We start from the raw sequence: 24,928 nt of genomic DNA, 5'->3' as shown, positions 1-24,928 counted from the left end.
CACAACCCTGAGCAAACACCTCTGCTCTCTGGGCTGCAGGCTCTCCTCTCAGTGTACTGAGAGGGCTTTGCTAGATAAGGTTCCCTGCCAGTTTGGATATTTCAGTGGCTTCTTTGACCTGCCCCCCTCGTGGAGCCCCAGACAAGTGTGAGGGTTTCCCAGTTCAGACAGCACCCGTCCAGTGAGAGCCAGCACATGTCCTCTCTGTTCCAGAGGGTTTAGTTGGAGGGTAGTTCAGTTTAGAGGTAGGGAGGCAAGACTACTTGCCCAGTCCCAGGTGTATTTTCCAGAATGTGTATCTGCTGGGGCAGGATGGTCTGTGAACAAAGGCTTGGAATAGCTGTCTGTCCTCAGGCATAGCTGGGATTCCAGGAGACCCAGGCCTCACCCAGGCGGGCAGGGCTGGGGCTCAGGGTGCCGTCCTGGCATGTTCTAGGCATGCCTCTGGCCCAGCAAGAAGGGAACATGGTGAAGCAACTGACACTCCAGCGACCAGTGCAGCGCCTTCCACTGCCCCAGGCCCCAGCTTCAGAGGTCCCACAACGCTTCCATTGTCCACTGCTCTGCCCGGCTGCCCCCCAGGGAGCAGCTCAGAGCCAAGAACCTGGGCAGGGCCCTGATTCCTGGGGCACAGCCTGGGTAGAAGAGAGAAGAGCAGAGTGGTCAGATTCACAGAAAACAGCTGTGGAACTTGGAGAATTCCACCCTAAGAATCCTAGAATTGGCTGGGCGGGGTGGTTCACGCCTATAATCCCAACATTTTGGGAGGCCAAGGCATGTGGATCATGAGGTCAGGAGTTTGAGATCAGCCTGGCCAACATGGTGAAACCCCGTCTCTACTAAAAATACACAAAATTAGCTGGGCATGGTGGCGCATGCCTGTAATCACAGCTACTTGGGAGGCTGAGGCAGGAGAATCACTTGAACCTGGGAGGCAGACTCCAGCCTGGGTGCATTCCGCCTGGGCAACAGAGTGAGACTCCATCTCAAAAAAAAAAAAAAAAAAAAAAAAAAAGAGGCCGGGCGCGGTGGCTCACACCTATAATCCCAGCACTTTGGGAGGCCGAGACAGGCGGATCACAAGGTCAGGAGATCAAGACCATCCTGGCTAACATAGTGAAACCCCCAACTCTACTAAAAATACAAAAATTAGCCGGGCGTGGTGGTGGGCGCCTGTAATCCCAGCTACTTGGGAGGTTCAGGCAGGAAAATTGCTTGAACCCAGGAGGGGAAGGCTGAAGTGAGCCAAGATCACACCATTGCACTCCAGCCTGGGCAACGAATGAAACTACGTTTCAAAAAATAAATAAAAGAGAAAAGAAAAATACAATCCTAGGCTGGGCACAGTGGCTCATGCCTGTAATCCCAGCCCTTTGGGAGGCCGCAGTGGGCGGATCATGAGGTCAGGAGTTCAAGACCAGCCTGACCAACATGGTGAAACCCCGTCTCTACTAAAAATACAAAAATTAGCCGGACGTAGTGGCAGGTGCCTGTAATCCCAGCTACTCAGGAGACTGAGGCAGGAGAATTGCTTGAACCCGGGAGGTGGAGGTTGCAGTGAGCTGAGGTCGCACCATTGCACTCCAGCCTGGGTGACAGAGTGAGACTCCGTCTCAAAAAACAACAACAACAACAACAAAAACCCCACAATATATTGTCATTAACAACAGTCACCATAGGCCGGGTGCAGTGGCTCACGCCTGTAATCCCAGCACTTTGGGAGGCCGAGGTGGGCAGATCACGAGGTCAGGAGATCAAGACCATCCTGGCTAACACGGTGAAACCCCGTCTTTACTGAAAATACAAAAAAATTAGCCAGGCAAGGCAGCGTGTGCCTGTAGTCCCAGCTGCTGGGGAGGCTGAGGCAGGAGGATGGCGTGAACCCGGGAGGCGGAGCTTGCAGTGAGCTGAGATCGCGCCACTGCACTCCAGCCTGGGTGACAGAGCAAGACTCCGTCTCAAACAAACAAACAAACAAACAACAACAACAACAAAAAACAATAGTCATCACACTGCACAATAGATCCTTTGAACTTATTCCTCCTATCTAACTGAAATTTTGCACCCTTTGACCAACATCTCCCCAACCACTCCCACTACCCCCCAGCCCATTCTACTCGCTATTTCTTTCTTTCTTTTCTTTCTGTTTTTTTTTGTTTTTTTTTTTTTTGAGACAGGGTCTTACTCCATTGCCCAGGCTTGAGTGCAGTGATACAATCATAGCTCACTGCAACCTCTGCCTCCCTGGCTCAAGCGATCCTCCTGCCTCAGCCTCCCAAGTAGCTGGGATTACAGGCGTGAGCTACCACATCAGGCCTCTACTCTCTATTTCTATGAGATCAACTTTTTTAGATTCCACGAGTGAGAAAAATAATTTTTTTCTTTTTTGAGACGGAGTCTTAAATTTTTCTCAGCACACTGGATCCAAAGTAAGGATGATGAGATTCCATGTTGGGAAAACATTTAAACCTTGGATTTTTTTTTTTTCAAGATGGAGTTTTGCTCTTGTTGCCCAGGCTGGAGTGCAATGGCACATCTCAGCTCACTGCAACCTCCACCTCCCGGGTTCAAGCGATTCTCCTGCCTCAACTTCCTGAGTAGCTGGGATTACAGGCATATGCAACCGTGCCTGGCTAATTTTGTATTTTTAGTAGAGACGGGATTTCACCATGTTGGCCAGGCTGGTCTCGAACTCCTGACCTCAGGTGATCTGCCCACCTCAGCCTCCCAAACTGCTGGGATTACAGGTGTGAGCCACCGTGCCGGCCTGTTTTTGTTTTTGTTTTGTTGTTGTTGTTTTTGTTTGGTTTGGTTTGGTTTTTTTCTATCACCAAGGCTGGAGTGCAGTGGCACCATCTTTACTCACTGCAACCTCTCCCTTCTGAGTTCGAGCGATTCTCCTGCCTCAGCTTCCGGAGTAGCTGGGCTTACAGGCGCCTGCCACAACCCCTGGCTATTTTTTTTATTTTTATTTTTTGTGAGATGGAGTCGTGCTCTGTCGCCCAGGCTGGAGTGACGTGGCACGATCTTGGCGCGCTGCAAGCTCTGCCTCCCAGGTTCATGCCATTCTCCTGCCTCAGCCTCCTGAGCAGCTGGGACTACAGGTGCCCACCACCACGCCCGGCCAATTTTTTGTATTTTTTTAGTACAGACGGGGTTTCTCCATGTTAGCCAGGATGGTCTCAATCTCCTGACCTCATGATCCGCCCGCCTTGGCCTCCCAAAGTGCTGGGATTACAGGCATGAGCCACCACGCCTGGCCTAATTTTTGTATTTTTAGCAGAGATGGGGTGTCACTGTGTTGGCCAGGCTGGTCTTGAACTCCTGACCTCAAATGATCTGCCCACCTCAGCCTCCCAAAGTGCTGGGATTACAGGCGTGAGCCACTGTGCCCGGCCACGTTCTTGTTTTTTAATCTTGCTTTTGTACCTGCCTCCTGCAAAGCCATCCTACAAAGCATGTTGGCTGGAAGAATGGTGCGTGGAAAAACACGACCATCTGCCTCAAACTGTCAAGGGCCTCCTTTAGGTTCCCATGGTTCCTCTGGTTTCCTTTTCCCTGCCTTTATTAGGCTACAGGCAGAATTGTTTACAGAACTGTTTCCTTCTCTGGCCGAGCCAGCCTTTCCCTGCCAGGATCCTGCCCCATGGCTGGACATCTGCAGCCGTTACCTGGGAAGAAATTAGAAAGGATTCAGCCAGATGCGGGGGCTTGTGCATATAATTTCAGCATTTTGCGAGGCCAAAGCAGGTGGAGTGCTTGATTACAGGAGTTCAAGATCAGCCTGGGCAACATAGTGAGACTCCCACCTCTACAAAAAATAAACAAAATTATCTGGGTGTGGTGGTGAATGCCTGTTAGTGCCAACTGCTCGGGAAGCTGAGGTGGGAGGATCGCTTGAGTCCGGGAGGTGGAGACTGCAGTGAGCCGTGATTGTGCCAGTGCACTCCAGCCTGGGAGACAAAGTGAGACCCTGTCTCGAAAAAAGAGAGAAAGGATTCAAACTCTACCTATACTGACAGCTCTCACTGGCTTGCATTCAACTTGCTTTCCCGGGAGTTAGGTGTTCTTCAGCCTAAATGATGTCACCATCTCAAAGAGGTCTTCCCTGGCTATGCTGTGTGTCCCCATCATTCCCTGTCACAGCACCAGTCACCACCTGAGGTTCTCCTTGTTTTCGTTTTTGTTTTTGTTTTGAGACAGAGTCTCACTCTGTCACCCAGACTGGAGTACAATGGCATGATCTCGGCTCACTGCAACCTCCGCCTCCCAGGCTCAAGTGATTCTCCTGTCTCAGCCTCCCGAGTAGCTGGGATTACAGGCACGCATCACGCCCAGCTAATTTTTAAATTTTTAGTAGAGATGGGGTTTCACCATGTTGACCAGGCTGGTTTCGAACTACTAACCTCAAATGATCTGACCGCCTCGGCCTCCCAAAGTGCTGGGATTACAGGCATGAGCCACCGCGCCCGGCCTGTTTTTCCTTTTTGGGTTTTTTTTGGTTTTTGTTTTTTCTGAGACAGAGTCTCACTTTGTCACCCAGACTGGAGTGCAGTGGCGCAACATCAGTTCACTGCAACCTCTGCCTCCCGGATTCAAGCGATTCTCCTGCCTCAGCCTCCTGAGTAGCTGGGATTACAGGCGTGTACCACCACACCTGGCTAATTTTTGCATTTTTAGTAAAGATGGATTTTCACCACGTGGGCCAGGCTGGTCTTGAATTCCTGACCTCAAGTGATCCACCTGCCTCGGCTTCCCATAGTGCTGGGATTACAGGGGTGTGCCACTGTGCACAGCCTCCTTGTTGATTTGTTTGCTTGTTTACAGCTCCTGGCCCCCAACAGGTGCTCAGTAAATATGTGTTGAATCCATGCTTGACTATAAATGTGTGAACATGGTGGGGAAACCTGTTTCACACCGACGACTGCGGCTACTTCTTAGGAGGGGACTAGAGTTGAAGGAGACAGTCAAACTGGAACTTTAGATTCATTTTTAAATTTTTGATAAGAATGGTGTATTCAGGCTGGGCATGGTGGCTCATGCCTATAATCCCAGCACTTTGGGAGGTAGAGGCAGGCGCATCACTGGAAGTCAGGAGTTCGAGATCAGTCTGGCCAACATGGCAAAACTGTATCTCTACTAAAAATAAAAAAATTAGCTGGGCTTGGTTGCCTGTGCCTATAATCCCAGCTACGAGGGAGGCTGAGGCAGGAGAATCGCTTGAACCTGGGAGATGAAAGTTGCAGTGAGCCAAGATTGAGCCACTGCACTCCAGCCTGGGCGACAGAGACTTGTCTCAAAAAAAGACAGGGTCTCCCTATATTGCCCAGGCTAGTTTGGTCTTGAATTCCTGGCCTTGGCCTCCCAAAGTGTTGGGATTACAGGCATGAGCAACCATGCCTGGCCCCATTTCTTAACTGATAGTTAAAAATAAAACAAAACAGCACTGAACTAAGGGCCCAAGTCCCTCAGTTCTAATCCTGAAATTATAGCACGGTTTTGGGCAAGTGCTCTACACACCTATCTCTGTGGCTTCTGATCTCACCTGTAAACACACAGACCCACCTTCCACCCAAACCCTGGATTTACAGTCTGCACAGCATTTTCTCATCCATCATCTCACCTCGTTACCCACAACCCTGGGACGCAGGCAAGGCAAAGATGATCATCCTCATTTTATAGGGTAGGAAATTGGGGTTCACGGGGGTGAGTTGTCTGGCCTGCGGTCACACAGCTGTAGTCGTACAGGTCCTTACTTCATAACATTGTGAGCTGACTCAGTTAATGAGTTTATAAAGCCCACAAATGGCTAATGGGGGTGACCAGGCTGTGCTGTGTAAGCTATTAGTACGGCAACAGGATCAAGATCAGATCTGGAGCTGTCTTCAGGGACCTAAAGGGAGCCCTTTAGGCTCGTGAGGACAGGGCTATAATCCCTCCTGGTTTCTTTGGTTTGTTTTTTGTTTTTTAGACAGAATCTTGCTCTGTTGCCCAGGCTGGAGTGCAGGGGTGCAATCTCAGCTCACTGCAACCTCCGCCTCCCGGGTTCAAGCCATTCTCCTGCTGGGATTACAGGCGCGTGCCACAAGGCCTAGCTAATTTTTTGTATTTTTAGTAGAGACAGGGTTTCACCATGTTAGCCAGGATGGTCTCGATCTCCTGACCTCGTGATCCGCCTGCCTTGGCCTCCCAGAGTGCTGGGATTACAGTGAGCCACCACGCCCAGCCCAACTTTTTGTATTTTAGTAGAGACCGGGTTTCACCATGTTGGCCAGGCTGTTCTCAAACTCCTGACCTCAGGTTATTCACCTGCCTCGGCCTCCCAAAGTGCTGGGATTATAGGTGTGAATCATGGCACCCTCCCCCCTCCCCCCTCCCTAGGTTTTAATGAGAGTCCTGGGTGGTCTTTGAAGGCCTAGGTAGATGCTGGTGTCAGGATCCTGAACCCAAGTCCCTGATTTCATAAAAAGCACCCGGAATCCTGCTTTCCTGCTGCTGTTATCCCACAGGGGACAGGGCAGGAGTTGGCAGCCCAGGGCTGGTGAGGAGTCCAGAAGGCTAGCCAGGAACTCTGGCCATGCTCTTCCTAGGTAGCCTGAGAGTCTGTATACTGAGCCAAGATGGCAGCCTTCCAGCTGCAGGAGTGTGAGGCCAGCCCAGATTGGCAAGCTGGGGTCTCCAGGCCCTGGGCCAGTATTCTGGACTGGGACTCAGTGAACTTTGAGGAGGTAGAATTCCCTAAGTCGGACTCTCTCCTTGATAATTTACCCAGAATGGCCCAGATGACAGTCTGGGTACAAAATATTTCAGTCCATTTCATCATGTTTACCAAGTACCAGATGTCAATAGAATTTATGAGTGATAACTAAAGGGTAAGGCACTTTACATCTTAATCCTCTCAGCCACCTTGTAAAACAGGTATTATCCCCATTTTTAAGTCAGGGAAACTGAGGTCCAGGGAGGCACAAGATCACATGACTAAGGGAGTGGGGAAAGCCAGGATTGGAGTGTGGGTTGATAGGGCTCCAAAATGCCTGATCTTTCCACTCCCCTGAGTGCTCAGGGGTGATGAAGATGACTAAGACCCTGTTCCTTCCCTTGGGAGGGAGCGACATACCCACTCCGGCTAACTATTGCATGGGTCAGGGTGACATCACCACCTCTGCAGCAGATGGAGGCTGATTCATCTGTGGGAGAGTCAGGAGGGGCCTCTGCGGAAGGGTCGGCTGCCTGGAAGGGTCGGTTGGCTGGCGGGTGTCTCGAAGAGGGCAAAGATAGAGAATGAGTCTTGGGGAGGTTCCAGGGCCAGATGCGAACTGCCTGTATGCCACCCAGGCAGGGGCCTCCTTGGCCTAGGTCCTTCCCGTAGTAGCTCAAACCACCACCGCGCTAACCATGGCTGAGGGAACCCGGCAGGCCGCAGTGGGGAGGGGCGAGATCCCTGAGCTTACACAGGGGCTGAGGATAGCTCAGTGAATCACCAAGGGGACACCTGGACCGACGGTGGCGGAGGGGCGCATGGGTCTCCCTGCCAAGCTGTGGGGTAGGGGATGGTGGACGTGAGAACTTCCAGCTCAGCGGTGCTTTAGGGTGGGGAGCCAGGGTGAGGGAAGCTGGTGGCCATGGTGGGGTGCTTTAGGGTCTGCAGGGGAACTGCCTCCCCAAAGTTTCAAGCTAGGGATAGAAGAGGGGATTTGCGATCATTAGGAGCTGGAAGGAGGCCGAATGGGAGCACGAGGTGTCCCGCCTCCAAAGGGTGGAGGGCTCCTGGTGGGCGGCGCTGCGGCGGCCGCGGCAGTGAAGTCATCGTGGGGAGGGGCCCGCTTGCGGCGGGTGCGGGGGCTTCGCGGGCACCCAGTGGAGCAGTGGGGGCCCGGCACCGTCGAGGGGCGGGCGATGGGGCGCCGGCCAGTCTTGGTAGGGGTGGGCTCCGTAATGGGGGCGGAGCCGCTGCTGGGTGGGGCGCGCCTCGGGCGGGGACGGAGGCGGTGGGACGCCCGCGCCCAAGGCCGGCCCACAATGAGGCGAGCGGGCAGCGCGGAGTAGGCGGCGGCCGGCCGGGCCGGGCCACGCGGCGGCGCTGCTTGGGCAGGTTGGGGCAGGGCAGCTGGGCGCCCGAGCGAGGACACCGCGGCCCCGCCTCCGCCCCGCCCCGCGCCCTGCCGGTCGGCGCCCGAGCTCGGAGCCGCAGCCGCAGCCGGAAACCGGGCCCGCGCGGCGGCCGCCGTCCCGGCCGAGCCGGGGCCCCGAAGTCAGAGCCGGAGCCGGGCGGGCCGCGGGGTCATGGCGGGGCCGCGGGGCGCGCTGCTGGCCTGGTGCCGCCGACAGTGCGAGGGCTACCGCGGCGTGGAGATCCGCGACCTGAGCAGCTCCTTCCGGGACGGCCTGGCCTTCTGCGCCATCCTGCACCGGCACCGGCCCGACCTGCTGTGAGTGCGGGGCCCCGGGCTAGCGGGCGGCGCGGGGCGGGCCGGGGCCGCGACCGCCGCCCCCCTCAGTGACGCGGAGCCCGGGCAGTGACAGGCGCCACCCCCGGACGCTGAGACGCCGACCCCCTCGACGAACCCAGACGCCGGGCGGGTCCCTGAGACCCCGGCCCCGGGCGCCCCTCCCCCGCCCGGCCGTCCTGACCCAGCCCCTGGGACCCCAAACCCCCCCCAGAGGCCGGTCCCTCCGCGAGGGACACGGCCGCGCCCACAGAGCGCTGATTTCCGCCGAGGATCACTGAACCCCTAAGCCTTTGACCTCTTTGAAGGGGTGTTGAGCCCTCTTTGGGGGCCCTGGGCCTCTCCTACCCTAAACTCCTCTCCGCTGTGCCTCCCCTCTCCCCCGAGGCTTCCACACGGGGTGGCCCCTTGCTCCGGGTGTGCAGGTGAACCTTCACTTCTCTGACCCCCCAAATAGGAGTTTGTCTCCAGACACTAGCACAGTTCCCGGCGCAGAGAAGACCTCGGTTAACAGGTGTTGGATGAACGGATGTACAGACCCTGTGCTTTCCCCACTCCTCCCCAGTTAGGACACAGCCCTGCCTCCCGAGTGTGTGCTCCATGGCCCTGCTGCCCTCCTCAGTGGGGCACGCAGGTGGGGCGCGCAAGAGGAGTCACAGGACTGGCGATGTTGGGAAGACTCCTAGGATCCGATTGACAGACACCAACCGGCTGCTGCAGGTTGTGAAATGGCCCCTTCCTGCCCAGAGCTGCCCAGTGAGGTTCTCATGGGAAAATGCGTTCAGACTCCCCAGAACAGTTGACTTGGAGCCTCTGTCTTTGCTCTCTCTGCCTTGAGCAGAGAACCTCTTCTCCTTTCGTCCATTCATTCCTAAAACACTGGGTGAGTTTTTGTGGTGCCATTCCTTGCACTTCAGGTCCCACCTGTGAATCAGGGAGGAGAGTTCTGGTCCCTACGCCTTCTGCATGCAGCGCTCTTGCCAGGGCCACCCCAGCCTGGCAGATGGAGGCTTTCTGTGCCTGTTCCTCCAGATTTGCACTGTCCAAGGGCAGCATGTGGGAGGGCTTCTAAGGGATTGCCTCGGGATTCCATGGTGCAGGTGCACCTGGTTTACCTGTATGTACCCTGCAGTACCATGTCTGTGGGTCGTGGCTTGGGCCCTGGAGGAGAGGGTTTTGGGGCTGTGGATACAGAAGGGAACAAGATGAGGTGGCCATGTAGGTGGGTCCCTGCCCGCTGTGGGGCATGTGACACCCATACTAATGGAGGCACAAGATTGATGCCTGGTTGCCCAGGAGCAGGGGGTAGAAGGATGGAGGAAAAGGGCACCAGGGTTGGACCTGGGCATTGGAAGGGAGGGCCCAAGGGGTGTTCTGTTCTCTCTGAGGGGCAGGAATGAGGCAGGAAGCAGGGACAAACCCAGTGTGGGAGGGGACTTGGGTGTGAAGTGAAGCCATTTGGTGGGCTTGAGCCTGTCATCATCAAAGTAAAGGCCGCTTGGTTTGTGTTCAGCTTCTCCATGTCTTAGGCGCACGGCCTTGGGTCCTCATGGGCTCTCTGCAGGCATCAGTGTCCTCATCTGTGAGGTGGGACTGGTAATGTGACACAGCTCATAGAATTGTGAGGATTGCATGCGATAATAAGCATTCAGTTAACATTCGTTATTGTAAGTAGTGTTATAGGCAATAGGGGAATAATGATAATTTTTAAAATTTTTTTGAGACGGAGTCTCACTCTGTCACCCAGGCTGGAGTGCAGTGGCACGATCATGGCTCACTGCAGTCCTCACCTCCTGGGCTCAAGTGATCCTCCCACCTCAACCTCCTGAGTAGCTGGGACCACAGGTACACGCCACCACGCCTGTCTAATTTTTTTGTATTTGTAGAGATGGGTTTTTGCCATGTGGCCCAGGCGGGTCTTGAACTCTTGAGCTCAAGTAATCTGCCTGCCTCAGTCTCCCAAAGTGCTGGGATTATAGGCATGAGCTACCATGCCTGGCCCAATAACAATGTTTGATTTCTTCATTTATTCAACCAGTATTTGTAGAGTTATTGTTCTGTGCTGGACACTGTACCTGGTAATGGAGGTACCAGCCAACAAAACAGACAACCCTACACGCTCTCCCACACCTGTATGGGAAACATGTATAAACGATGATGGCAATTCCATGTACCCTATCAGAGGGCTAGGGGTGGGAGACCTCCTAGGGAGAATATAGTCTTCAAGGAGATGGCAGGAGCCAGGTGAGGGCCGCCAGGTGGGCGTTCTGGCAGAGGACCCTGTCTGAGCAAAGGCGAGGGGCGGGAGGTGTGTGCAGAGCTGGAGGCCGTGTAGCTGAGTGGGGAGCACAAGGCAGCGAGTTGGGAGATGCAGTTGGGACAGATGGCTGACAGCTGCTTTTGCTGGCTAAGAAGCATGGATAGGGGCCTCAGGGAACCTTGCGGGTTTGTTTTTGTTTTTGTTTTTGTTTTTTTTGAGATGGAGGCCTGTCACCCAGGCTGGAGTGCAATGAATGGTATGATCTCAGCTCACCGCAACCTCCGCCTCCCGGGTTCAAGCAATTCTCCTGCCTCAGCCTCCCAAGTAGCTGGGATTACAGGCACATACCACCATGCCCGGCTAATTTTTGTAGTTTTTAGTAGAGATGGGGTTTCACCATGTTGGCCGAGCTCGTCTGGAACGCCTGACCTCAGGTGATCCACCTGCCTCGGCCTCCCAAAGTGCTGTGATTACAGGCGTGAGCCACCAAGCCTGGCCGAGCCACATAAGTTTTAAGCAAGGGAGGGATGTGGCTGGAAAAATTGTGCAGGGGAGGGCGGCTCCCCTTCTGAATCCAGAATCATGTCCAGGCATTCATTTGCAATGCTGTCAGCCCATTGCACAGGAAAAAAGCTGAGGCCCAGGTCCCACATAATGTGTAGGGAAGGCCTCAGTTGTGGGTTGGGAGGATCTCCGTGAGAGTAAGGGTGAGGGCCTCGGGTGAGGGCGAGAATCATCTCTTAAAGTGGTTCAGGCTTCTGGGGTCGTGGGCCCTGCCTGGGTGAACCCAGTGTTGGCCCAGGGCTCTGCTGGGACGAGGGTTGTGGGGGCTGGGCCATCCCTCCGCACCACCCGAAATCCAGACATGTTTAAGCTCCTTTGAGGGCATGGACCATGTGGGTTTCATTTCTGCGTCCTTCATTTTCCCCAGAGCCAAGTAGAACTCCGTGGGCCTCGGAGGACTCTCAGAAAATATATGTGTTACCAAAACACAGATGTTAATTAGGGACAGAGATGGGGGTGGAAGAAGTTGGAGGAAAACCTGCAGGATCCTGAAGTTTTTTTTTTACAGTTTTCACACTGTTTTCAGCATTGATTCATTCAACAAACATTTACAGAGTGTCTTCGAAATTTGGGGAACTGTGTAGGGAATTGGGGACACAGAGTGGATAGAACGTGACCCCAGCCTTCTAGGAACACTTGTGGGGTGACTGAAATAAATGGCTGAGACAAGTTGCTTTTGTCTCATTTGGTCTTGGAACAAGCCTCTGTTGGGGGCTGGGTTCCATGGTGTTCCCTCACCCTGTCGCAGTGTCATGTACCGGACTGGGAGATGGAGGTTTCAAGAGGTGAAACAGCTTGCTAAGGTCGCACTCTGAGGCAGTGGCAGTAAAGGGGAGCTAGGAAGGCAGCCCAGGGGAGAAGGAAGTGGCCTGGACAGAGTGGCAAAAAGGGAGCTGGTGCCCAGACATAGTCACCTTCCCTCTCCCTGTCCACCCAGCCCTTGGGCACCAGACTCCTTCCAGGGTCCTCAAGCAACTCTTTCCTGCCCAGGGTTCACAGTCCTTGGCCCCTGCCTGGAAAAGTGTTGGGGGCAGGGGGAGGGGCTGTGCTTATCCAGCTCCCTCATATCTGCGAGGCCTGCTCTTTACCAAGCTGGGACTCCACCAGCTTGGGAGGTGGTGCTAGTGCTTTCCCTGATTTGCAGATGGGACAATGAATGCTGGAAGGACTGCTGATCCCCCCAACCCCATGGTCACATGGGAGTTCAGCCCTCAGAGGCGGTGTGGCCTGCTCTTGCCTCTGCCCACCCGTCTCTGGCAGTCAGGGCTGCAGTTTTCAGCCATAGAAGGGCAAGGCGGCATGCGGGTGCACCCAGGAGGCCGACGGCGGGAAGCTTGAGCTGCCTCTGCTGGTTTCAGCGGTCTGGAGTGGGGAGGGAGGAGGGGGATAAATAAAGCCTGCAGGCCAGCCAGCTGTCCCGTGCTGGGGCCCCCAGACAGGCCCTGCCGCCTCTCACCTGTCCCAGTTTAGAAACTAGAAAATCCCTCACTGCTTCCCCAGTGGAAGCTGCCCCAGGAGTGGCCCAGCGGGGCCAACCAGCTGTTCTGTGCCAGCAGCTCCAGAGTATGTAGATTTCCACTCTGGTTCAAACTTGTTCTTCTATTCGTGGCCCCATTATGAAAAACATTCATCTGCAAGCTGGACTGGGTTGGGATTCAGCAAATCGGTGTGGCTTCTCCAAGTACGTGATACATCTGCAGGGGCCTGTGAGCAGTGGAAGGGCGAGGCATGTGGATTCCCAGGGCTGGTGGCTTCCTTTCTCCAGGACTCAGTGTCCTCATCTGTAAAATGAGATCGATTCTTGCCAAACAGAGTTGCTATGAAAAGAAAGTAAATGAGACAGCGGAGCCCAGCACCGCGCCCTGGGTGAGGTCACATGCGGGTCTTAGTTGTGTCTTTGCCTCGGACTCCAGAGGTGGCTTCCTGGAAAGAAGGAAGGGATCTAAAGCCTGAAAGCTTGGGCTTGAGCACCGCCCCTTCTCAGTGATTTCCCAGCCTCTGCTTGGATGCCTCCAGGGTCTGTGAGCTCACGCCCTGCCCTGCCCTGGCAGCTCCAGCTCTAGCAGCAAGTGTTTGCTGCCTCAGTTTCCCCCCCAGTAATCCACAGACTCTCCCCAGCAACCCTGCTGAGGCTGATGCTGGCCGGGACAAGGTCTTCTCTGTTCAGCTCCTTTCTGACTCTGACCCTGCCCCTATTCCCCAGTCACCTCCCCTCTTGACTAATCATCCTCCCTTTGCCTCTTGCAGAGATTTTGATTCGCTTTCCAAGGACAATGTCTTTGAGAATAACCGTTTGGTAAGTTCGTGGACAGATGGAAGCCCAAGAGGCTCTGTGTGTGTGTGTGTGTGTGTGTGTGTGTGTGTGTGTGTGTGTGTGTTGTTTGGTGGGGAGGGCAGGGGTCTTGCAGGGTGGCTGCCCTTGTACACCGGCCCTGGCTGCACCTCTCCCCACTTTCTACTTCCCACCAACCCCCTCATGCATGGAGCACCAGGCTTCCTTTTTCTCTAGGCCGTCCTGTGGCGCTTGGGTGGGATTGATACTGAGGGGAGCCCACAGTCACCCCATCCCACCGAGGGGAGCTGAGCCTAGGCTGAGGGTCGCCCCCTAACGCTGCCTCCTCCTTGGCCTCCTCTTCCTGCTGTGGCTGCTCCCACCCTTGCACCTGTCACCGCCCCAGGCCTTTGAAGTGGCTGAGAAGGAGCTGGGGATCCCTGCTCTCCTGGACCCCAGTGACATGGTCTCCATGAGCGTCCCTGACTGCCTCAGCATCATGACCTATGTGTCCCAGTATTACAACCACTTCTCCAGTCCTGGCCAAGGTGAGAGGGGGACTCAGCCTTTCATGGAGGCTGGCCCAGGGGGTGGCCCTGGGGATGTTTGATGCTTGCTACTGGTTTTCTGAGTTGCAAACAGGCTGCTGAGGAGTATATCATTCATTTACTTATTCATTCATTCATTCATGAAATATTTCTTTTTTTTTTTTGAGACAGAGTTTTGCCCTTTTTTTTTTGAGATGGAGTCTCGCTCTGTCACCTAGGTTGGAGTGCAATGGTGCAATCTCAGCTCACTGCGACCTCTGCCTCCCGGGTTTAACCTCCTGCCTCAGACTCCCGAGTAGTTGGGATTACGGGCGCCCGGCACCATGCCCAGCTAGTTTTTTGTGTCTTTAGTAGAGATAGGGTTTCACCATGTTGGCCAGGCTGGTCTCGAACTCCTGACCTCGTGATCTGCCCGCCTTGGCCTCCCCAAGTGCTGGGATTACAAGTGTGAGCCACCGTGCCTGGTCCCTCTTTTTCTTTTCTTTTTTTTTTTTTTTTTTTTTTTTTTTTTTTTTTTTTTTTTTTGAGATGGAGTCTCGCTCTGTCACCCAGGCTGGAGTGCAGTGGCCGGATCTCAGCTCACTGCAAGCTCCGCCTCCCGGGTTTACGCCATTCTCCTGCCTCAGCCTCCCGAGTAGCTGGGACTACAGGCGCCCGCCACCTCGCCCGGCTAGTTTTTTGTATTTTTTAGTAGAGACGGGGTTTCACCGTGTTAGCCAGGATGGTCTCGATCTCCTGACCTCGTGATCCGCCCGTCTCGGCCTCCCAAAGTGCTGGGATTACAGGCTTGAGCCACCGCGCCCGGCCTCTTTTTTTTTTTTTTTTTTGAGGCGGAGTTTCGCTCTTATTGCCTAGGCTAGAGTGCAATGGAGCGATCTTGTCTCACTGCAACCTCCACCTCTGGAGTTTAAGCAATTCTCCTGTCTCAGCCTCCTGAGTAGCTGTGCTTACAGGCAACCGCCACTACGCCTGGCTAATTTTTGGTATTTTTAGTAGAGATGGGGTTTCACCCTGTTGGCCAGGCTGGTCTGGAACTCCTGACCTCAAGTGATCCGCCTGCCTCGGCCTCCCAAGGTGCTGCGACTACAGGCGTGAGCCACTGGTGCGTGGCCTGAAATATTTCTTGAATAAAAGAGCCCTGTGCTGGGCTCTGGGGTTGCAGCTGTGAATGTAATCGCTGCTGAATTCCCATGGGGGAAACAGACACCAAACACATCCACCAGAAAATGAACACAATCACATCAGAGGAGACACAGCAGGTTGAGTTCATCTGCAGCATGGAGCCCACCTCCCCGGCACCTACCCTCACTTCCTGTTTGCAGACACTTCCTTGGGTTTTTCCTCCAGCAGGGAAGTGGCCCTGTCTGGTGAGGCTGCTGTGCTGTCTTCCACAGAAGTGACTAAGAGCTGAGAGGCTGGGGAGCTGGGGAACCAGAGTTGCAGGGGCTACAAGGTGACCTTGGTTCTGAGTGAGGTCACTGGGCATTCCCATGCAAGAACCTCTCTTGGGGGCAGCTGGGCCTACCCTTCTGCAGAGAGGAAATAGGCCCAGAGAGGGGAAGCAAGGAGCTCAAGATCACACAGCAGACAAACTGAACAGCTGCGTTGAGAATCCAGGTGTCCTGAATCCTACGCTGGGTTCCTGCTGCCCCTGGGTCTGAGTAGAGCCCGTTTCAGCCCCTCCCTCCTGCCTCTGCTCTCAGTCTGGACAGTCCTGGCCCAACTCTTTTTTTTTTGATAGGGAATTTTGCTTTTGTTGCCTAGGCTGGAGTGCAATAGCGTGATCTCGGCTCACTGCAACCCCTGCCCCTGGGTTTCAAGCGATTCTCCTGCTTTAGCTTCCTGAGTAGCTGGGATTATAGGCATGCGCCAACATGTCTGGCTATTTTCTGTGTTTTTAGTAGAGATAGGGTTTCGCTACTTTGGCCAGGCTGGTCTCGAACTGCTGACCTCAGGTGATCCACCACTATGCCTGGTTAATTTTTTTATTTTTATTTTGGTAGAGACAAGTTCTTGCTACATTGCCCAGGCTGGTCTCAACAACAATCCGCCCGCCTCAGCCTCCCAAAGTGGTAGGATTACAGGCATAAGCCACTGTGCCCAGCCCTGGGCCAGCTCTTTAAAGAGTTTTATGAAGTCAGAGGTTTCTTTCCTTTTTTTTTTTTTTGAAATGGAGTTTCACTCTTCTTGCCCAGGTTGGAGTGCAATGGTGCGGTCTTGGCTCGCTGCAACCTCCACCTCCCAGGTTCAAGCGATTCTCCTGCCTCAGCCTCCCAAGTAGCTGGGATTACAGGCACCCGCCACCACACCCAGCTAATTTTTACAGTTTTAGTAGAGACGGGGTTTCGCCATGTTGGCCAGGCTGGTCTTGAATTCCTGACCTCAGGTGATCCACCCACCTCAGCCTCCCAAAGTGCTGGGATTACAGGCTTGAGTCACTGCACCCAACCATCTTTTCTTTCATTATATATATATATAAAATGAAATGTATATACACACATGTGTATATACACATACACACACATATACATATATATGTACATATATTATGTGTATATACACACACACACACACATATATATATAGTTTTTTGTTTTTTTTTTTTTTGAGACGGAGTCTGGCTCTGTCGCCCGGGCTGGAGTGCAGTGGCCGGATCTCAGCTCACTGCAAGCTCCGCGCCCCGGGTTTATGCCATTCTCCTGCCTCAGCCTGCCGAGTAGCTGGGACTACAGGCGCCCGCCGCCTCGCCCGGCTAGTTTTTTGTATTTTTTAGTAGAGACGGGGTTTCACCGTGTTCGCCAGGATGGTCTCGATCTCCTGACCTCGTGATCCGCCCGTCTCGGCCTCCCAAAGTGCTGGGATTACAGGCTTGAGCCACCGCGCCCGGCCTGTTTTTTTTTTTTTTTTTTTTTTGAGATGGAGTCTCTCTCTGTCGCCCGGGCTGGAGTGCAGTGGCATGATCTCGGCTCACTGCAAGCTCCGCCTCCCGGATTCCCGCCATTCTCCTGCCTCAGCCTCCCGAGTAGCTGGGACTACAGGCGCCCGCCCCCTCTCCCGGCTAATTTTTTGTATTTTTAGTAGAGACGGGGTTTCACTGTGTTAGCCAGGATGGTCTCGATCTCCTGACCTCGTGATCCGCCCGCCTCGGCCTCCCAAAGTGCTGGGATTACAGGCTTGAGCCACCGCGCCCGGCCAGTTTTTTTTGTTTTTGAGACAGGGTTTTACTCTGTTGTGTTGCCCAGGCTGGAGTGCAGTGGCATGACCACAGCTCAATGCGTCCTCAACCTTCCTGGGCTCCAGTGATCCTTCTACCTCAGCCTACTGAGAAGCTGGGACTACTGGTGCATGCAACCACACCCAGCTAATTTTTATATTTTTAGTAGAGGTGCAGTTTCACCGTGTTACCCAGGTTGGTCTTGAACTCCTGAACTCAAAGGATCTACTCTTCTTGGCCTCTCAAAGCGCTGGGATTACAGGCGTGAGCCACTATGCCCAGCCATAAATAAATCACTTTAGAAAATAAAGAAAAGAGCCGGGTGAAGTGGCTCATGCCTGTAATCCCAGCACCTTGGGAGGCCGAGGCGGGCGGATTGTTGTTGAGACCAGCCTGGGCAACATAGCAAGAACCTGTCTCTACCAAAATAGAAATAAAAAAATTAACCAGGCATAGTGGTGGCACACCTGTAGTCCTAGCTACTTGGGAGGCTGAGGTGGGAGGTTTGCTTGAAGCCAGGAGTTTGAAGCTGCGGTGAGCTATGATCACGCCAGTGCACTCCGGCCTGGGCAACAGAGCGTGACACCATCCCTAAACACAAAAAATAAACAGGAAAACTTAGAATGTGGCAAAAGCAGAAAAATTAAAATAATATGTTATACCCCTTCCCCCGATGTAACACTAGGGATTAAAATAATTGAAGTAATAACATTGTGTATATTTTAATAGAAAACAAAATGAAAGTATTTCCAGACCTCCGAGGCTTTGGTGAGAGGCGGTCTAAGGTTGGGGTTAAAAACGTGGACTCAAAATTTTCACTCTGCCGTTTCCTCTTTGGGTGACCATGGGTCAGTTATTTAACCACTCTGCCTCAGTTTCCCTTTTGCAGTTAGGATAGGAATAACACCCATCTCACAGGGTTGACTTGAGGCGTAAATGAGGAAATGTGTAAACCTGTGTTTAGCATGTATTTAGATTAGTTTTTTTTTTTTTTTTTTTTGAGACAGAGTCTCGCTCTGTCATACAGACTAGAGTGCAGTGGCACAACCTTGGCAGACTGCAGCCTCTGCCTCCCAGATTCAAGCGATTCTCATGCCTCAGTCTCCCAAGTAGCTGGGATTACAGGCATGCACCACCATGCCTGGCTTAATTTTTGTATTTTTAGTAGAGATGGGGTTTCACTATGTTGGCCGGGCTGGTCTGGGATTTCTGACCTTAAGTGATCCACCCACCTTGGCCTCCGAAAGCGCTGGGATTACAGGTGTGAGCCACTGTGCCCAGCCAAGATTAGTATTCTTATTACTTCTTACGCCATTGATCAGCGTTTAGCTGGCTTCCTTCCAATTGCAATTCAGCCTTAGCCCACAACCTTCCTTGTGACCAAACCTGAATCTCTTTCTACTGGGCTCTTCTCTGGGACTCTGTGGTGGGGGGTGGGCGGGGGGTGCGGGGAGCTGTTGGTGGTGCCCAGCTCATTTGTTGGCCCTCTCTGGGCAGCCTGGTAGGCAGGGGCAGCCCTGGTGGGCCCAGGTTACCGTGCTGAGCGTGGGCACGGGCGTTCCCTTTCCCTGCAGGGATTCTCATTGATGAAGGTACAGTTTATGGCAGATAGTCCCTTGTCTGTTATGCTGCCTGTATTGTCAACCTCGCGATGTATTTTCATACCTTCTCTAATAAATCTGCCTTTTGTAATAAAAAAAAAAAAGGTACAGTTTGTGCCTTTCATACAACTTGGCCCCTAAATACAAACCATTTTTATCCCATCTGCTGCTTAAGCAAAGGAAACAGTGATGTGTTCCAACTCTGGAGGCAAAGCTGACTGTTTGACTCCCCCAGATGGTCCTAGACTGTACTTTCTGGGCAAGTGGAGGCATTTCAAGAGTGACTTTGACTAGCCTTGACTTTTTTTTTTTTTTTTTTTTTGAGACGGAGTCTCGCTCTGTCGCCCAGGCTGGAGTGCAGTGGCGCGATCTCGGCTCACTGCAAGCTCCGTCTCCCAGGTTCATGCCATTCTCCTGCCTCAGCCTCCCAAGTAGCTGGGACTACAGGCACCCACTGCCACGCCCGGCTAATTTTTTGCATTTTTAGTAGAGAGGGAGTTTCACCGTGTTAGTCAGGATGGTCTCGATCTCCTGACCTCGTGATCCGCCCACCTCGGCCTCCCAAAGTGCTGGGATTACAGGCGTGAGCCACCGCGCCCGGCCTGACTAGCCTTGACTTTTTACCAGACTGGGTAACTTTGGAGCCTGCCCCTGGCTGAGATGTTGCGGTGCTGTGCTGAGTGTTCTGCTGTGCCACCACGCTTAGTGGGTGCCAGTGATCCTGGGCACAGCAGATGGACCCCCGCCCTGGAGGAGCTGCAGCCTGCTCAGGGAGCCAGGGCATGATTGAAGGAAGCCCAGGGGCTGTGCGAAATCAGAAAGGGGTTGGGGAGTAATGTCGGGATGAAGTCCAGCTTCTTCGTGTGGCTTCTAAGAGCCTCTCCCCAGTCAGCTGGAGCCACTCCTGGCACCAACCATAGTGTTGTTGAATTTCTTTGTTTTTTTTTTTTTGAGACAGTCTTGCTTGGTCGCCCAGGCTGGAGTGCAGTGGTGCGATCTCTACTCACTGTAACCTCCACCTCCCAGATTCAAGCGATTCTCCTGCCTTAGCCTTCTGAGTGGCTGTGATTATAGGCGCGCACCACCACACCCAGCTAATTTTTGTATTTTTGGTAGAGACAGGGGTTTCACTATGTTGGCCAGGCTGGTCTCGAACTCCTGACCTCAAGTGATCCGCCCACCTCAGCCTCCCAAAGTGCTGGGATTACAGGTGTGAGCCACTGCTCCCGGCCTGAGGAACTGAGTCTTAGAGGAACCCAGGGTGGGTGGGTTTGTTCTGGTGAGGGGGTGTGCAGTCCAGGTTCTGGCCCCCCATACCCACTTGGGGATAGGCAGGACAGCTCCTTGTCAACCCCAAGGAGGCAGCCCCTTTCCTGAGCTGTCAGGCCAGCATCATGTGGCTCCTTTCTTTTCCTTTCCTTCACCTCTTCTACCCTGGTGGTGGGGAAGCTGCTAGTGCAGCCACACGTGGGTGCTGTGTTCTATGATCGTACTGTTGCACCATTGTTCGGATTGGCTATGTGCAGCAGGAGTCACTCTCCCCATTTGATGGAGGTTCAGTGAGATTCAGTGACTTGCCCTCAGCACTTAGCTGAAAACTGGAGGCGTCCCCGGGTCCGCGTGAAGTAGGAGCCAGCTCCTGTCCCACTGCATGAGGTGGTCTGCCTTAAGGTGATGGCTACAGGTCTCAAATCTTCGGCCAGGTTGGGACCTCCTGGGACTCCAGGATCTCCACCTGCTTCAGGGCCCCTTTCCCATCTCTTGGCAGCTGGTGTCTCACCACCCAGAAAGGGCCTGGCACCCTGTTCCCCGCCATCTGTAGCACCCACTTCAGCGGAACCAGAAGATGTGGCTCAGGTAGGCAGATCCCTGGAGAGGTGGGAGGGCCGGGGGTGGAGGGGGTGAGTTATGTGGACAGCTATCATTGCAGTGACTGGGTCATGTGAGGAAGTTAGCCCTGACAGTGTTCAGAGGGTGCTTGTTCTCTGTCCCTGCCACACTGGCTTTGGGAACAGGTGTCCCTGACTGGGGCAGTGAGGTATGGCTCAGGAGGCCAGTCCCATTCTGTGGGCAGGGAGCCCTACCTCCTTCTCCAGGGCTCAGGTGGGGTCAGGAGATGCCAGCTCTGGCAAGGGGAGAGAGGGCGGTCCACAATGCTGAGCTCACCATCATGGGACTGTCAGGAGTTACACACGTAGTAAAGCAAAGATTCCCCTTGATTCCTGTGGAGACAGCTCTGAAATTCCCAGCTTGATTTCCTTTAATTCTCTCAACAACCCAGGGAGGTCAGCATTATGGGCCCTGATACTCAGATGAGGAAACTGAGGCTTAGTGAGGTTTAGTCATTTGTCCAAGGTTACTCAGCAAGGAAGTGGGGGCCAACTGCCAGTCACCTGTTTGAAGGGCGTAGAGGAAGTGACACCAGCCCTTCACATCTGGACAGCACCTTACAGTGTATGAAGGGCCTTCCCCTCCTGCTTCCATCCGCTCCTTGCTGGAGGGAGCTAGCCCCAGGGCGGGGTCCCCATGAAGGTACATGGGGCCGAGGCTGGCGGGGGTTATACAGTTTCATTCTGCAGGGGGGACCCAAGCCCACACTCAAGCAGCTTGCTCAGGTTCACTGAGCTTGGACATAGAGAAACTGGGATTTAAATCCATGGCAGTTCTAGGAGAGAACAGAAAAGGCAGCTGAAGTGGGCCTGGGAGGACAGGAACCTGTCGGAGGGCTCCCCAAAGGGGAGGAAGAGGGGGCAGGAGCCGCCAAGGGGAAGGAGCTGCACAGCCAGGAGCTGCCTGCCTTGGGGGAAGGAAGCCTCAGAAACCGGAAGTCAGGATTTTCGTGTTTCCACACTGGCTCAGTGACCTTGAATAAGGCTTTCCCCCTTTCTGGGCTTTGGCTTCCTCACCTGGGAGACAGTGGCAGCCTCCTGCCCTCTGCCCCTCCTGGGGCCCTGATGAAGTCCATTTCCACCACGAAAACTGGTGCACACTTGAGTGACGGTGGCCGTTGGAGGGAGGGAGAGGGACGTGACATGAACAAGATGGCTGGTGACCATGTCCTGCTTCCAACCTCCCCACCTCGTTCTCTGCAGGGCGAGGAGCTCTCCTCAGGCAGCCTGTCAGAGCAGGCCACCGGCCAGACCCCCAGCAGCACGTGTGCGGCCTGCCAGCAGCATGTGCACTTGGTACAGCGCTACCTGGCTGACGGCAGGTTGTACCACCGCCACTGCTTCCGGTGAGTGGCCAGGGCCTCCCGTTACCCCCGAAACCAGGGAGGGTGCTGCCATGGGTTCAGCACACACAGTGTGCCAGGCACACCTTGCCAGGCCCTTCGCACCAGAGCCCCTGGCTTATCCCCATTTTACTGATGAGCAAATCAAGGCTTAGTGAGGGAAAAGCACTCGCTCACCCACATGATTCGAGACGGAAACAGGGCTAGAGCACAGGGGTTCTCCTTCCAGCGCCCAGGCTCTTTGAGGATTACTGGATGATGATGAAGGAGCACTTTAAAAGCCATGTGTACTTTAAAAGCCATTGAAAATTAGCCGGGCGTGGTGGTGCACACCTCTAATCCCAGCTACTTGAGAGGCTGAGGCAGGAGAATCGCTTGAACCCGGGAGGCTGAGGTTACAGGGAGCTGAGATCACGCTACTGCACTCCAGCCTGGGTGACATGAGACTCTGTCTCAAAAAAAAAAAAAAAAAAAAAAAAAAAAGGCCATTGAAGAAAGAAAATAAAATATTTGAGCTGGGCACAGTGGCTCACGCCTGTAATCCCAGCACTTTGGGAGGCCAAGGTGGGTGGATCACGAGGTCAGGGGTTCGAGACCAGCCTGACCAACATGGTGAAACCCCATCTCTACTAAAAATACAAAAATTAGCTTGGCGTGGTGGCGGGTGCCTGTAATCCCAGCTACTCAGGAGGCTAAGGCAGGAGAATTGCTTGAACCCGGGAGGCGGAGATTGCAGTGAGCCGAGATCGCGCCACTGCACTCCAGCGCGGGCAAAAAGAGCGAGACTCCATCTAAAAAAAAAAAAATGAAAAAGAAAAGAAAATATTTTAGCTTAAAAAAATTTTTTTTGGGCCGGGCACGGTGGCTCAAGCCTGTAATCCCAGCACTTTGGGAGGCCGAGACGGGCGGATCACGAGGTCAGGAGATCGAGACCAGCCTGGCTAACACGGTGAAACCCCGTCTCTACTAAAAATACAAAAAACTAGCCGGGCGAGGTGGCGGGCGCCTGTAGTCCCAGCTATTTGGGAGGCTGAGGCAGGAGAATGGCGTAAACCTGGGATGCAGAGCTTGTAGTGAGCTGAGATCCGGCCACTGCACTCCAGCCTGGGTGACAGAGCCAGACTCTGTCTCAAAAAAAAAAAAAAAAAAAAAAATTTTTTTTGGCTGGGCATGGTGGCTCACACTTGTAATCCCAGCACGTTGGGAGGCTGAGGAAGGTGAATCACCTGAAGTCAGGAGTCTGAGACCAGCCTGATCAAAATGGTGAAACCTCATCTCTACTAAAAATACAAAAATTAGCTGGGTGTGGTGGTAGGCACCTGTAATCCCAGCTACTCGGAAAGCTAAGGCAGGAATTGGTTGAACCCGGGAGGTGGAGGTTGCAGTGAGCTGAGATCACACCATTGCACTCCAGCCTGGCCGACAGGGCGAGACTCTGTCTCAAAAAAAAAATTTTTTTTTTCTTTTAAGATGGGTGTCACTATGTTGCCCAGGCTGGTCTCAACTTCCTGGGCTTAAGTGATCTTCCTGTCTCACCCTCCCAAGTAGCCGGGACTATAGGCATGTGCTTCCATACCCCGCTTGAAGTTTTAAAAAATTACATTAATGCCGGGCGCGGTGGCTCACGCCTGTAATCCCAGCACTTTGGGAGGCCGAGGCGGGCGGATCACAAGGTCGGGAGATCGAGACCACTGTGAAACCCCGTCTCTACTAAAAATACAAAAAATTAGCCGGGCGCGGTTGTGGGCGCCTGTAGTCCCAGCTACTCAGGAGGCTGAGGCAGGAGAATGGCGTGAACCCGGGAGGCGGAGCTTGCAGTGAGCCGAGATCGCGCCACTGCACTCCAGCATGGGCGACAGAGCGAGACTCCGTCTCAAAAAAAAAAAAAAAAAAAAAAAAAAAAAAAAATTACATTAACAACTTGCTTTAAGTGTATGGCTTCCAAGGGAAGCCAGATTTTAAGAGTGATAGAAGCGGCAAGAAAAGTACAAAAACTTAAAAAATTAATGAAAACATTTTGTATGTTTCAAAAATGAAACCAAAAGAGGAAACTGAATAGTCAAGGGAAGCTGGCAGTGGCATCATGCCCTTGATCTGGTTGAGTGTGCCCCTGAGTGGGGGACAACTAGTGCTGGAACCCTGGAACCTGATTGCAGAATTGGGGTGTCATGGGGAAAAATCTCAAGGAGGGAACAGACTCTACCAACACAGTCACATCTGGCCACCAGGGCAGTGTTTTAGAAACTTTTTACAGGCCGGAGCTGGGTGTGGTGGCTCATGCCTATAATCCTGGCACTTTGGGAGGCCGACGTGGGAGGATTGCTTGAGGTCCAGAGTTTAAGACCAGCCTGGGCAACATAATGAGACTTCATCTCTACAAAAAAATTAAAAAAAAAAAAAAAAAAAGACCGGGCATGGTGGCTCACATCTGTAATCTCAGCACTTTGGGAGACCGAGGTGGGTGGATCACGAGGTCAGGAGATCTAGACCATCCTGGCTAACACGGTGAAACCCCGTCTCTACTAAAAATACAAAAAAAATTAGCCAGGCGTGGTGGTGGGCGCCTGTAGTCCCAGCTACTCGGGAGGCTGAGGCAGGAGAATGGCGTGAACCCGGGAGGCGGAGCTTGCAGTGAGCTGAGATCACGCCACTGCACTGCAGCCTGGGCGACAGAGCGAGACTCCGTCTCAAAAAAAAAAAAAATTAGCCAAGTGTAGTGGCTCACACCTGTAGTCTTAGGCACTTGGGAGACAAAGGACAGAGGCAGGAGGATCACTTGAGCCCAGGAGT

The 24,928-nt window shown here is 53.6% G+C and overlaps 2 protein-coding genes across 10 annotated transcripts in view; both read left to right on the top strand.

Annotated features, from left to right (window-relative positions):
• POLR2F (RNA polymerase II, I and III subunit F) overlaps positions 1 to 24,928 on the top strand; it is a 242,822-nt gene that overhangs the window by 98,339 nt on the left and 119,555 nt on the right. The window contains exon 1 of one of the 8 annotated variants that reach the window (XM_050806404.1): positions 8,432 to 8,441. The exons of the other annotated variants lie outside the window; for them this stretch is intronic. The gene's annotated coding sequence lies outside the window, so the exon portion shown is untranslated. Of the gene's footprint in view, positions 1 to 8,431; positions 8,442 to 24,928 lie in introns of those variants that run through there. 8 annotated transcript variants of the gene reach the window in all.
• The window catches only part of MICALL1 (MICAL like 1), a 36,965-nt gene continuing 20,224 nt past the window's right edge, over positions 8,188 to 24,928 (top strand). For both annotated transcript variants that reach the window (XM_050806180.1, XM_050806181.1), the window contains exons 1-5: positions 8,188 to 8,429; positions 13,519 to 13,567; positions 13,950 to 14,091; positions 20,675 to 20,763; positions 21,999 to 22,141. In XM_050806180.1, the coding sequence (XP_050662137.1) occupies positions 8,284 to 8,429; positions 13,519 to 13,567; positions 13,950 to 14,091; positions 20,675 to 20,763; positions 21,999 to 22,141 (569 nt within the window). In that variant the 5' untranslated portion in view covers positions 8,188 to 8,283. The remainder of the gene's footprint in view (positions 8,430 to 13,518; positions 13,568 to 13,949; positions 14,092 to 20,674; positions 20,764 to 21,998; positions 22,142 to 24,928) is intronic.

The sequence above is a fragment of the Macaca thibetana genome, chromosome 10 (assembly GCF_024542745.1).
Source record: "Macaca thibetana thibetana isolate TM-01 chromosome 10, ASM2454274v1, whole genome shotgun sequence".
Lineage (NCBI taxonomy): Eukaryota > Metazoa > Chordata > Mammalia > Primates > Cercopithecidae > Macaca > Macaca thibetana.
Note: the sequence above shows the minus strand (reverse complement) of the source record. Positions and strands in the feature narration are given on the sequence as shown.